Source organism: Chiloscyllium plagiosum, chromosome 28 (assembly GCF_004010195.1).
Source record: "Chiloscyllium plagiosum isolate BGI_BamShark_2017 chromosome 28, ASM401019v2, whole genome shotgun sequence".
NCBI lineage: Eukaryota > Metazoa > Chordata > Chondrichthyes > Orectolobiformes > Hemiscylliidae > Chiloscyllium > Chiloscyllium plagiosum.
This window is the reverse complement of record NC_057737.1, coordinates 45951456-45966257: the sequence shown is the minus strand read 5'-3', so window position 1 is coordinate 45966257 and position 14802 is coordinate 45951456. Positions and strand designations below refer to the sequence as shown.

Below are 14802 nucleotides of genomic sequence, written 5' to 3'. Positions count from 1 at the left end.
ATTGGTCATTGGAGTGTTCCAGGCATTTTCACATAATTGGTGGCCCCTTCGGAAACAGTGGAAGCTGCTAGTGTCAAGCAGAAAGACGATATAGAGAAAAAAATGCACGTGCACAGAATAATCCTGCACAGAAGGTAAAAAAGTCGTCAAAACACATAAAATGTATCCAAGTTTTTTTCTGGAAAAGAAACGTCATTTTTACTCCACTCAAACAGAAAGCACATTAGACAGTATATTCTATTCCCACATTTAATAAATATTTAACACAACATTAAAGAATTTTCATAAACCAGAGTTTTTTTTTCTCTCAGTTAAATATGAAGTGAGGCATGCCAGTGACAAACAGTAGGCAAGCTGAGGGATACATTGATCTTACTTACCCTTCTTTTGTCCTCAGCAGTTGCATTAGACATTCTCTCGTACCATACCCGAAGCTGTATTCCATCTTGACATTCCTCCATCCACTCTTTGTTACACTCATAATCTGCAATCTCATCCTCTTCACTCCACTGGCTAAACAAATACAAGGCTCAAATCACTTAGAGTCATAAGAGTCAGAGATGTACAGCACGGAAACAGACCCTTCAGTCCAACTCGTCCATGCTGACCAAATATCCAATGTAAACGTTGTCCCATTTGCCAGCATTTGGCCCATATCCCTCCAAACCCTTTCGAGTCATATGCCCATCCAGATGCCTTTTAAATGCTGTAATTGTACCAGGCATTACTACTTCCTCTGGCAGCTCATTCCATACACGCACCACCCTCTGTGGAAAAAGTTGCCCCTTAAATCCCTTTTCAGTTTTTACCCCTTTCATCTCAAGCCTATGCCTTTAGTTTTGGACCCACCCATGCCCTTCATGATTTTATAAAAAGGGGCAGCACGGTGGCTCAGTGGTTAGCAATGCTGTTTCACAACGCCAGGTTCGATTCCAACCTCAGGTGCCTGCCTGTGTGGAGTTCGCACATTCTCCCTGTGTGGAGTTCGCACATTCTCCCTGTGTCTGCATGGGTTTCCTCCTGGTGCTCCGGTTTCCTCCCATAATCCAAAGACATGCAGGTTAAGTGGATTGGCCATGCTAAATTGCCCATAGTTTTCAGTGATGTGTAGGTTAGGAGCATTAGTCAGAGTAAATGTAGGATAATAGGGGAGGGGAATGTATCTGGATGGGTTACTCTTCAGAGGGTCAGTGTCGACTTGTTGGGCTGAAGGGCCTGTTTCCACACTCTAGGGATTCTATTCTAGGACTCTGCTTAAGGTCACCCCCCAAGCCTCCAACGGTCCAGAGAAAACAGCCCCAGCCTATTCAGCCTCTCCCTATGAACAATTTGAAATGCTGCACTTTCTCTCTGGAAACCAAAGTAACAGTTTCCTCAGGCTTCCTGAGTTCCACCCTACACAAACCCCAAAAGATCCCAAACCCAACATATGCTGAATCTCACGTTTCAACCCCATTTTGAAACCACAAACCTTTACTCTACAGGTCGTTCTCCTATAATGCGAGTTTCGTCAATGCAATTTGACTGTAACCCGATTGATGAATTGGGGAACGCTTTCTTTGAAAACATCAACTCCCGTTGGCTATTAGGCGATTCCTTCCCCAGTTACCTTAAGTCCATTCGAGGTGTTTACTTCTGTAACCTCCTGTGGCTCTATACTTTCCCTCATTGTGAAACCACCTCCAACTGCTCCAGTTCAGACCAATGCTCTTTCCGTAACCTCCTCCACTCCCAACTCTGTGTCACTTCCTTCAGGCCCCCTCCCCTCCAGCTTCCATAAACCTCGCCCTGCCATTGTAAATCTCCACACTCCCTACCTTGGTAACCTCCTCCAGTCCCTACAACGTTCCTAAGCTTGGAAACCTCTGCAATTCCCAACAATCCTCCTGACCCCTCTAATCCCGTTCATCACCATGAACTTCACAATTACTGAAGCCAGAATTGGTTCCAAGTGGCGAGAATAAAACCTCTATCTTAACCCTGACCCATACAGTGGAGTTTCTTGGATTGTGCTATTCTCTACAGACTGTCACTCAGACGATTGTATGAGCAGGAAAGCCTGGGTACAGACTGTTATGATCTGTACTGTAACTCAGTAAACTCAAACTCCTTAAAGTATTAAATTTATTGTATTACCTCATTAAAATATATGATTTTAACATTGACTTAGACTGTTCTATTGTTTATATTCGGCTAACTATTATTTTCGTTGCAATTTTTACTGATATTTTGGTGGTTCATTCAACTTTGTTTCCCCATAGACGCCAGTATTTCTATTGCACAATTTTCTATAACATGAGAACAAAACTATCGCACTTTAGCAGAACAGACTGTACCTGAAGCAAATCTCTCACCCTATTCTGTACAAAATGACCTTCCCAAACAACGTATCCTTTACAGAAACTCACTTTGTTACCATCACAGACACTAAACTCCCCAGGACTCTTGCTTGTACCAAAACCCCTTCACCGCCGCTTCCTAATTTTTACAATTCCCATTAACTCAGTACTTCATCCTCACTGACCTTTATTGAGGTACACACAGGATTCAAAATTCTCTTTGTCCGTTGAACCTTTAGGGTCCTTTCTTGTTCCACTTCAAGTATTATTTCCAGCCCTAGCCCCTGGATCACAACCTAATCCTTTATCCTTAGCCTTCACTCCTCTTCTCCAAACCGCCAACGCTCCTCTAGAAACTTCAATCATTATATTCTGGAATCTCCTCCCCACCGACTACATTTCCAAAGACTTCTTTAAATCCTGTTCAACCACATCCTTAGTCCCTAACCCCTTAATCCCCACTGTCATAAACAATGGTTAGTGGCTGATCTCATTGCCACGCAGAATCCAACTGTACAATTCTGACACTTTGAGCAATTAAGCCTCAAATCCAATGTTGCGATTCAGAACTGCACCAAGTTGATTTCTAAATACAAGACCACATCAAGATAACACTGATATCACATGAAAAACAACAATGGCTTATGACAGTGCCTCATGCTTTTTAACATTAAAGGTCATGTATATAAGGTGCATGCATGAGCAGCTGCTGTTGGACTTTCATATTGTCCTGCTGATCAGCCGAATGATAACCAAAAGTATAACACAGAAACCAATGATAGAGAAGCATGTGTCATCCACAAAAAACTGGGATCAACCCGGAAATATACATATCTGTTTTGCCTGGCAAATCTGTTCAAAAACCATTACCACATTCGCAATTTTATCATTTGAATTTGCTTAAATGTCCATCTCACATAAAGACCTTCTTCCCCACTCCATATATTAAGCAGATACTCAGAAAATCAACAGAGGTACTTTTTGATATTTAAACATACAGCTAGACAGCCTTATCAAGACGCAAGTCAGGCAAAGGTTGCTGTGCATGAAATCTCGATCCTTTTAAGTACTCATTTCTCAGCCAATTCAGACCACACTAAGGTTGTACTCACTGTATTGCACTGTCATGGATACTGATATTTTCTTGTGACATTGCCAGTAAAAAATCAGGCAGCTGGATTTCATGGAAGAAGGGCATATCCAAGGGCTCCCAGCCCATATCCAGCAGGTGAAGTAGACAGGTCTGCACACAGGACAATGCCGGGAGCAGAGACCTAAAACAATGAAGCAGTACAAAACAAAAGAGAGAGAGTGTTCACTTTGAATCTATTCAGGAAGCCATGCAGCAAATTTACATGTTACGAACATGACCAAATTGATGGGGAGCAGCATTTCACAAGTGAGGGAGAGAAAGAACTGCACAGTTTACCTGCATTCATGCTACATCTAGGCACCAGTTGCAAACAAATTAACCAAGAAATAGAGAGGAAAAGAAAGGAGGGGCACTAACTTAATCTTGAGCACAGATTTCCTTGGAAATCCATTTTTTTTTTTAAATTGAAGTTTACAAGCAAGTTTTAATGCTTTCCACTTCCTCTTATTGCGCTTTGCAATCCTCTCATCCAGGTTTCAGCCTCATTCCCACAGTCAAAGTATCTAAAAACGTTATAAGTAATGGCGCTCGGGAATGACGATTCAGAAAACATGGCAATGTTGACTGCAGACCGAAGCCTGAACGTTGTACACTGATCCATCCCACTGTGCCTGAGATTTGAAGAGATCTGGGAACCTTTTTAGACAGCCTTATCCTGTAGAAAATTGCAAAAATAAATGAGTCGTCGCTGGAAAAAGAAGTCACCAGTCTGAGATAAAATAATTATGACTACAACTTCCTTCTGTCAAGACAATGAAATAAATTTGCCCACAACTGTATAAGGATTAGTGGCTGATCTCAGCCACGCAGAATCCAACTGTACAATTCTGACACTTTTGAGCAATTAAGCCTCGAATGCAATGTTATGTGATTCAGAACTGCACCAAGTTGACTTCTAAATACAAGACCACATCAAGATAACATTGATACCACATGAAAACAGCCATATTTTTAACTAATCTGATCTTAGTCCAGCTGCATTACAGTCATAATCACCAGAGAATCAATTTCAAGATCCTCTTGACTCCAGATCTTTGCCCTCTATAACATTTTGACTGTTTCAGCTGTGGCAATATGTACCTTTCACAGGGATTTGTTCTATCCTGTTTCTCTTGGAGATGTGTTGTAAACCTGATGCCTTGATGTCTGCTTCACGGAAAGCAGAGTAAATAGTTTTGAGTTTTTCATAACTAAGACAAAAGTAGTATGAGTGGGTGGAGTCAGCTCACACAGACGCAGCGTTTTAAGTTTGCGTTCAGTTGTTGAAGTTGGGGTGTTTGGAGTTGAAACTGCTAGATACAATTCTCTCTCTGCTGCTGCAAAAGCGGGAGTTCTCTCTTGCTTTCTGCTGCTAGATTCATTCTTTGGGAGTTCTCCAGGACTAGAGGAGGTAACAAGGAAGGGAAATTGGTTTGGCTGAATTCACCAAGGGTTTGTTTATAGGATTCTGCATATTGGAACAGTCGATGAGTAGTAGTTAAATAATATACTATTTTGTTAAGTATTTCGATAGAGATAAAGTTATGCCTTTTTTAGTTTGTATTGCAACTACTGGTGTAAGAACAAAGTGTACTTTGCTTAAAGTAGTTTGAACAATCGAATGACATCTGGGACGCAGCACCTCACACCTGCTTCTAAGAAAGAAGGAAGTTAAGGTCTAGGCTACCTCCTTAATTTGTATTGTGGGGGTTTGGTTTGGTCCGTAACACAAGCAATGGTCCTGTACATCACAGAAGCTATGACTACAACTTCCCAGTACCGTTGATCCACACAACATTCTAATGGACACAAAATGATAAATCCACCCTGACTTTGGAACATGGCCACCACCCAACACTCTTGCTATGCAAACAATGGCTGCAGTTGTGCGGCTAGTCAATGTTCCAGACACCAGTGGGATAACTCAGTGGGTCTTTTCTTGTCTGCCATCTTCACATGTCCATTGTTCCTCCTTCCATGGTTATTCCTTGCTTGGACTAGTATGTCACACCATATCATCTCTCTCAATACCTCCTGGAAACACTTGGGCTCTTAGCTTTTGGAGCAGCCTTCTATGTGGGACCTTGTCAAAGATCTTACTGAAGTCCATGTAAACCACATCAACTGCCATACTCTCATCAATAAGGTTAGTCACCTTTTTAAACAATGCAATTAATTTAGTCAGACAGGATCTCCTTTCACAAATCCTTGATGGCTATTGATCATTAATTCCTGCCTTTCCAAGTGTTGATTAAACCTGTACCTCAGAACTTTTTTCCAGTGATGTAACTGGTGCGTAATTATCTGGCCTATCTTTATTGCCATTCTGAACAATGGAGCCACATTAGCTATGCTCCAGTCATCAGGCACTCCAGCTGTGGCCAGTAAAGTATTAAATATCTCCACCAGGGCCTCTGCGATCTCCTCCCTTGCCTCCCACAGCAGCCCAGGATACATCTCATCAGGCCCTTATGCACCTCTATGCCCATTAAACAGCTAAAATCATCCTTAGTAGTCTTGTCGGTTTAATACATTACAATTACAACTAATGGGCCTGCACTTTACTTCTCTCCATCCAAAGTGCTCAAGATACAAACTCTTAGGTTCTTTAGCCAGTCAGTAAATTAAACCTGCCGAGGGCTTGACTCTCCTTCAGCCAACCTAGATTTGAAGTGCTCATTGTTTGCCGTGTCTGAACAGAACATGAAATATGCTCTGCAAGACAAATCTAGAAACCAAAAATGTAACAAATATAGTCAACGAGAGACTTAAGATGCAAGAATTAATGATTGTCAGAAAAGACTGAATACACCCAAGCTCTATTCGCCAAAAAAGATAAGATTGAGAGGTAATCTAACAGAATTGTGAAAGTGTTTGGGAGGCTAAACGTAGAGAGGAGGTTTCCATCATGTGGGGAAATTGCTATCAACCTAAAATTATGACCAAACATCCAAAGATGTTGCCTGGAGGGACCACTTTATTCATACTGCATTGTGGAACCTGCTCCCACATGAAGTAAGTGATGCAAATATGGATGCTTTCAATGGGAAGCTAGGTAGATACATAAAAGAGAAACTAAAGAAATATTTACAAATTAAACGGGAGCTGATGGCCTAGTGGTATTATTACTAAACTATTAATCCAGAGATCCAGGTAATGTTCTGGGGATCCAGGTTCAAATCCTGCCATGGAAGATGTGGAATTTGAATTCAATAAAGAGAGTTTGGAATTAAAGAATCTAACAATGCAACCATTGGCAATTATCAAAATAACCCACCCGGTTCACTAATGTCCCTTAGAGAAGGAAATCTGTCAGTCTTACCCAGTCTCACTGACGTGTGGCTCCAGACCCATAGCAATGTGGTTGACTCTCAACTGCCCTCTGGGCAACTAGGGCAGGGCAATAAATGCTGGCCCTGGCAGTGACAGTCACATCCTGCAAATGATTACGAGGAGGTGGCCGCCATGATGGCCAGCAGACCACTTGGGGTCAAGGGGTTATTTCTATGCTGAGTTTGAAATGAGACTAGGTCAAATGCACAAATTCTAAGATCTGTTTCTAGCACATTGCTAAAACCGGAGAATGAAAGAATTATCTTCAAAAGATTTAAGGATCTTGATGTTAAAGAGTATGCTGGGGTTTTTTTTCCTGATTTGTACTATTTGACAATGGTTAGAGCTGGCAATGTATTAAACAACAAATCACTTAGCTCCGCAAATCTTGCAGCTATGGTTAAGTGCATACTTTTCCAATGACATGCATCAGTGGGATCCAACTAACATTTTGAAAGGAGGCAAGGAAACCCAGAAAAGGGACTTTCAAGGCTTCAAATTCCAGGAATTGAGGATCTATGTTTATGCAGCATACATCCTAAATCCTGGGGCACAGCAGCCAAAAATTCACAAACAAGTAAAAATGTTTGAGCCAAGACAAGAGGGACACCAAAAACAACAGTTGCATCACTCACTTATTCGAAACACAGAAAACAGGAGAATTCAACGGCAAGTAAAGAATGCAGAGCTGCTCAGAAAGAAGTATCACGCAAGTACCACCCTCTGCGCCGACATTCTCCAAAAGGCCAATTGGCTTGCTCTGAAGTACATGGAAAAATGAATAAATACAACAAATGATTGAATTTTAGTGTTGAGTAGATTGGAGAACCTACCGGTCTTTCTCAGAGTTAAACTGGCGGACAGCATTAACCAGCAGCAGCACAAGATTATAGTAAGCCTGCCGCAGATCATTCCATTGCTTCTTTCCACAGCCCTCCAGTTGCTGATGATAGCTGCAGACACAAAGACAGAGTTAGAAACTGTTTTACTGTTGTTATATGATAAAATAACATATTAATAAAGCCACATGAGCACCTGCAACCACCAGAGAAAGCATTACTTATATATCATAAAAAGAACTCCAGATTACCTTCATATTAAACTGACCAATTACATCATTTATATGGTACCTCTAACACAATAAGATGTCCAAAAGGATTTAGTCAGAAATTTTATGGAATAAAACTGACCAGCCCCAAAAACAAAATTTAAGACAAATACCAAAAAATTTGGACAAAGTGTGAGGTATAAGAAATATCTCAAACATGAGATAGGTTGAGGTCTAGCAACAGAATTCCAGAGTTTACAGCCTTGCAATCAGAGGCAGAGCTGCACTGAAAATTGGAGATGTACAAGAGACCAGAATTATAGAAGTAGGCATCATATAGGAGTTGGGTTGTGAGGCTGGAGGATATTACAGAGAAAGGGTGAGGTGTTGGGGGCATTTGAAAACAAGATGAGAATTTTCTTTTCTACAATTGGTGCTGCTTAACAGGAAGCCAGTGTAGGTCAGTGGGCACAGAGGTGATGGATGAATAGGACTTGGCATGAGTTGTTCAGCAGAGTTTTTGATGAGCTTAACTTTAGGTGGTGAAAAGTGGAAACAACATTCATTCCAACGTCCTGATCACACTTTTTTGTTCAAATCCAAGTTGAAGAAAATAAGTTCTGAGCAAAAGTGAAGGAGGAAGGATACGAGAGCAGCACTGATATTTATTCGCAAACTCGTGCCAAGTATGACCTCCATCGCAACTGGAGATTAAGGTTAAACCTAAAATGTAAAAAATATTTCTGCAGATTGATCATGCTCTCTTACAGTTCAGAAAATATCTGCAATATTCACTCTCTACCCCAGGAGTTTCTAATGTCCTCTCAGTGGTACAGGGGCTGCTTCAAAATGCAAGTCACGGATGCACAACCTTGCAATCAAGACCATGTAAGGGGATAAACCAGAGCCCTCATGCCCACCATTCACATAAGTTTCACACAAGCAGACAGGCTCCTGAGTGCACAGAACAAGTTGTAATAAACTCAAGCAACAATAAAATAAGATTTGTGTTACAGTTACAGGAGACAATGTGATTAGATTTTCAAAACCTGAGGGGCTGCAAATAAAGACGATCCAGCTGAACGTGGTGCCTGGGGCTGGAATGAAGCTGCCCAGCTTGGAACCAGACATCACTACATTGCTATTTCATCAAAAAGCTGAGCCATTCTCTTCATTTATTGTTTTGGTGGGGGCTGGTGAAAATAGGTTGGTACACTGACACTGGAATTTTTGCTTTACTTAAATATGCTACAAACCAAAACGTTTGAGAGCTACTGCTCCAATCCAAGCTTTTTTTGGACGTTAGAAACAAGTGGAGAGAGCTCCTTACCAACATTTGGAATAGAAAGCTTGGATTTCTCAGATTCTTGCGATCAGGAGCATAACTGCACACTGCACTAACTGTACTATTTACCAAGAGATCAGAAAAGCAGTACCAGGTCATTATCAACAAGGACTTCAAGGAAGCTTTGCAACATTAACTCAGGCAACCAAAGCGACACCCAAAACTCATTGAAGTATCTTGATATCTTCCTCATAATTCACATTTCCATTTACTTTGATGTCATCTGTAAATTTGGAAATAATATATTTGAGTTGAGAGTGTGGAAAAGCACAGCTGGTCAGGCAGCATCCGAGGAGCAGGAGAATCGACGTTTCGAGCATAAGCCCTTCATCAGGAATGAGGCTTGTGGGCCGGCGGGGCTGAGAGATAAATGGAAAGGGAGGTTGGTGCTGGGGGTAAGGTAGCTGGGAATGTGACAGGTAGATGAAGGTGATAGGTAGGAGAGGATGGTGGAGCGGATAGATGGGAAAGGTGATGGACAAGTTGGAGGCTTGGGACTGGATAATGTGGATGAAGGGGAACAGAGGAAATTGCTGAAATCTGCATTGATCCTGTGTGGTTGCAGGGTCCCAAGGCAGAATATGAGGCGTTGTTCCTCCAGGCGTCGGGTGGTGAGATTTTGATGATGGAGGCAGCCCAGGACCTGCATGTCCTTGACGGAGTAGGAGGGGGAGTTGAAGTGTTCAGCCATGGGGATCACATTTGATCCACATATTCAAATACTCCACGTGGATTCTGAATAGCTGGGGCCCAAACATTGTGGCACCCCATGAGATACAGCCTGCCAATCTGAAAATGGCCCATTTTTACCCCATGGCCCAGAGCAGCAGAGCTTTGAAAAGTAGTTGGCTGGGGCTGGACTGGGCTGGGACTCAGACTGTGAACTGATCACTTTGGGAGAAATGAAAAAAAAAATCAAAAGTGCAACGTCACAGGGAAACAGATTAGTCGATGAGTACTTTGTCCATTTTTCTTTCATGATTCAGGTAATTTGTTAGTAATTGCAAAGTTTGATTTGGCAAGTTTATTGGAAGCAATAAAATCTACTGGGAGTTGTAGAGTTTATAAAATATAAATTAAGCAAAAATAATAAGCTAATTAACTCAATTTGGATGGCAGGTCAGATGATGTGTCATGACTGCAGAACATGGTAGCGCCTGGACACTGGTATGATCCAGGGCAATGATGTCTGTAGTGAGGGTTAGCAGATTGAGGAGCTTCGGCTCAGAGCTGGACATTGAACTACGGGCAGTGTAGGGGCAGGGGAAGTTACTTGGACACTTTTCTCTCGGATGAATCACACCCCTGAGGATAGTGTCTTCTGATTTAGTCAGTGGTTATGGACAGAAAGGTGTATCTACAAGTAGAACAGGTAAGGAGAACAAGGAGGAGTTGAGAAGCCTCAGACCTTGCAATTGCCCAACAGGTTTAAGGACACATGGACAACGTGCATGGACAAAAGCAGGAGCTACAGGCTGGATGAGCAAACTGAACATGGTACCAAGGTAAAGGAAGCCATTCACGTGGAGGGAGTCAACAGGAATATAATGTTAAGATGAGACAGTACAAATTATACAGCATCCTTCATAAGAGAGATCACTCAGCTACGCTACTTTCCTGATATCACGAATTGCTGCAACAGAGAAAGACGACCCAGTGTAACAGTCGATATAAAGAACAAAGAACAAAGAAAATCTACAGCCCAGGAACAGGCCCTTCAGCCCTCCAAGCCTGAGCTGATCCAAATCCACTGTCGCCCAATTCCTAAGCATCTGTATCCCTCTGCTCCCCACTTACTCATGCACCTGTCCAGACGCATCTTAAATGAATCTTCCGTGCCTGCCTCTACCACCTCTGCTGGCAACGTGCTCCAGGCACCTACCACCCTCTGTGTGAAGTACTTGCCGCGTGTATCCCCCTTAAACTTTCCACCTCTCATTATTGAATCCTTCACCCTGAGAAAAAGCTTATCTCTATCCACCCTCTCTATACCTTCATGATTTTATAAACCTCAATCAGGTCCCCCCTCAATCTCCTTTTTTCTAAAGAAAACAAACCTAACCTACTCAACCTCTCTTCAGAGCTACCACCTTCCATACCAGGCAACATCCTCGTAAACCTTCTCTGCACCCTCTCCAAAGCGTCCACATCTTTTTGATAATGTGGTGACCAGAACTGTACACAGTATTCAAAATGTGGCCGAACCAATGTCCTGTACAATGTTAACATGACCTGCCACATAGACACCGCTGATACAGGTGTGAGTAACTACCAGTTAAAATAAAAAATAGGTCGTCAGAGGTCATGATCTCTACATGAGAAAATTGACAATAAATAAAATTAGAGAATGAGTGTGGGCTGTAAGACTGGGGAGACAGAAGTGGATGTTGGTTCATGAGAGACTGGCAGTAGTACCAGGGAATGTGGGAGCTGTACTGTTGGGATGATCTTCATCTGAATTTTCCTTTGCTAAGTTGGGAAGCTCCATCATAATAACAGCTCAAGTTGCACAACCTGATTGTTTTTCTCCTTTAAAGGATAGGAAAGGCTTTGTCGCATTTCCAGTAAGCAATTTAAAGCAACAAGGACTTCTTTGCTGGGTCAAATATTACCTTTTACACATTTGAGTTGTAAATGGGAACTGTGCTTGACACTGTCTGGGGATGGCCTGAAAGTTATTGCTGTTGCATTGGTGTACAGAGTATGCAGTTGGGACAGTCTTTACCACATAAGATCAATATTCTAGCAAGTTGTATAACTAAAATAGCAGAGAGAGCTTCAAACAAAATTTGGGGGGGGGGGGGGGGGGGGTTACAATTTTGGGAAGTTTCCATAAATTAACTAGAAAAAGTTGAGAGAGCATGCTGAAACTGGCAATGTCATAAAGGACAGGAATAATTAATAATCTCATAATAAGGTTAACTCTAGGTAGTAGTGATCATATCATCTTGGAAATTCACATTCAGTCTGAAGAGAAAAGTAGATTTAGTACTAATGTTTTTAACTTTAAGGACAATTATGAAGGCATGATAATCAAGCTGGCTAAAGTGAACTGGGAAAATAGGTAAGGGATAGTTCACGAAAGATACTGTGCCAGGCATTTAAAGAACTGTTTCAAAATACTTAATTAATATACATTCCAGTAAGGAAGCAGCATCTGTGGACAACTGAGGAACTTGAGGAGAGTATCAAACTTAAGGAAAATATTGATAATTTCAAGTTCCAAATTAGAAGATTTGACAGAATATAAAGAATGGTTAGAAGGTTAATAAAGATGGAGAAATTAGAGTAAGAGAGGAAGTTAGCTAGAGTTTCTACAGCTAGATGAAAATGGAGAGAGTAAGTTAAGAAAATGAGAGTAGTGTCTTGGAGTGTATGCCTGGGAAAAGTAATAATAGTAAACAGAAAGAGGATATAAATGATATCTCTGAAATAATTTTGAATCAAAACGTGAAAGGGAAAGAGGAACTTTATACAATTACAATCACCAGGAAAAAAAGCATTGAGAAAGGATTAGAAGTTAAACCTGACAAATTCCCTGGTTCTGACAAACTCCATCTGAGGGCAGGACTTCCCAAGGTGGATGCCAGGACCTCAAGTGGGGTTAAGAGCTCCGAGGCAGAAATTGCCAATGCCACACTCTAACCAAGTTAAAACAGCTCTCAATCATGGGTTACAACAATTTCCAAGCCTCAAACCGGGGTCACACAGAGTCAGAGTTCAGGATACACTGCTCTTGGGTGTTAATAGAAGTGCTTGTTGATATAGCAATTCACTGGCTCAGACATGACAGTACAGTGATAAGAAACTCATTAATCCAATCTAGGTCTGTCATAATCCTATCATTTACTTTCCCTTTTAGCATCAAAGGAATCCCAGAGTCAATTATTTTTTTTTAAAATATGGAGTTGACAATATTTAAAAATTACTTTTGTTTCATTAGACTTCAGACTCCAAATTCTCCAATAAATTTTTATATTTGAAAATACTTCATGATTTTACTAACAGGTCACACTAAACCAAACCAAAATCACACTTCGAGGGGAGAGCACTTAAAATGCCCTTCTCTTTTCTTTTCATCCTTGTTATTTACTTCCACCTTCCCCAAGGCATGTATCTCCAGAGACAACAGTGTACAATATTGCATTGAATGATGTGTGACATCAGGAAAAGAGAAAGGGGGTTAAGCACATCTGGCTGAGAAATGATGAATGGCAATTTTATTTGATTTTTAAACAAAATGCTTATAATAAAATGCATAGAAAAGGCAAACTTCTTTGGCAGCTATCTCCAAATGGCCATCTCTCTTACACACACACCCCATACATGGTCTCTATCTGCATGAGTACACAGCACTATCAAAAAATTGGTAACTTGCTTATTTAAAGTACAAGGACTATTCTGAATCAAATCGAAACAAAACAAAGTCACCATAAAATGGCTTTTACATCAATGGGTGGCATAAGTACATAGAACATAGAAGAATACAGCGCAGTACAGGCCCTTTGGCCCTCGATGTTGCGCCGATCCAAGCCCACCTAACCTATACTAACCCACTATCCTCCATATACCTATCCAATGCCCGCTTAAATGCCCATAAAGAGGGAGAGTCCACCACTGCTGCTGGCAGGGCATTCCATGAACTTACGACTCGCTGAGTGAAGAACCTACCCCTAACCTCAGTCCTATATCTACCCCCCCTTAATTTAAAGCTATGCCCCCTTGTAATACCCGACTCCATACGCGGGAAAAGGTTCACACTGTCAACCCTATCTAACCCCCTAATCATCTTGTAAATGTGTGACAACTAACTACAAATAAAGATAACTTCCAATGCATGGCCCATGGTGTATTTACTTTGGCTGGAGTGAGTGAAAGCAATGTGCAAACAAGTCAAAGAAATAAGAAGATGCACATTCAATTTCCAGCCTGTGCCTTGCTCGCCAATTGCAGTGGCTCAGTAAACACATGCTTGTTGGATACATTATTCCTCAGCAGTGAATGGGGGCGATAAAAGCAGGTTTCCAGTACCCCAACAGTCTCTTACCCCCTAGTGCCTGGAAAACCTGAGAATATACATCAGTCAAGGACGAAACTGGGCTCAGATGATACATTCCTACAGTTAACTGAACTGCCAACAGTTAATAACATGATTCCCACAATGAAAAGCAGACACTTAAAGACGACAGCATCCTAGAGCTAAATCATGTAAAGAGTCTAATCTATGCTTAATTTGGTTGCCTGCATGTGAATACAAGGCTAACTGCTTGTGTAACCTAAAACACTCCAACTGCCACAACAGGAAGTTATTTACAAAGACAACACAGTACATTTCTGGTTAAATTTAAAAATGGCAGTGTCTGGCAGTGAAATCAGAAAACGGTGTTGCTGGAAAAGCGGAGGTCAGGCAGCATCCAAGGAGCAGGAGAATCAACATTTTGGGCATAAGCCCTTCTTCATGAATGGGGAGGGTGTGCCAAGCAGGCTAAGATAAAAGGTAGGGAGGAAGGACTTGGGGGAGGGGCGGTGGAAATGCGATAGTTGGAAGGAGGTCAACGTGAGGGTGATAGGCCGGAGTCGTGGTGGGTATGGAGAGGTCAAGAAG

General features: G+C 41.6%; 1 protein-coding gene across 3 annotated transcripts in view; it reads right to left on the bottom strand.

Moving 5' to 3' along the window:
• zzef1 (zinc finger, ZZ-type with EF hand domain 1) overlaps window positions 1–14802 on the bottom strand; it is a 259977-nt gene that overhangs the window by 98956 nt on the left and 146219 nt on the right. For all 3 annotated transcript variants that reach the window (XM_043718816.1, XM_043718818.1, XM_043718817.1), the window contains exons 31-33: window positions 7638–7757; window positions 3452–3613; window positions 381–513 (exon numbers count right to left, since the gene is read on the bottom strand). In XM_043718816.1, coding sequence (XP_043574751.1) covers window positions 381–513; window positions 3452–3613; window positions 7638–7757 — 415 coding nt within the window. The remainder of the gene's footprint in view (window positions 1–380; window positions 514–3451; window positions 3614–7637; window positions 7758–14802) is intronic.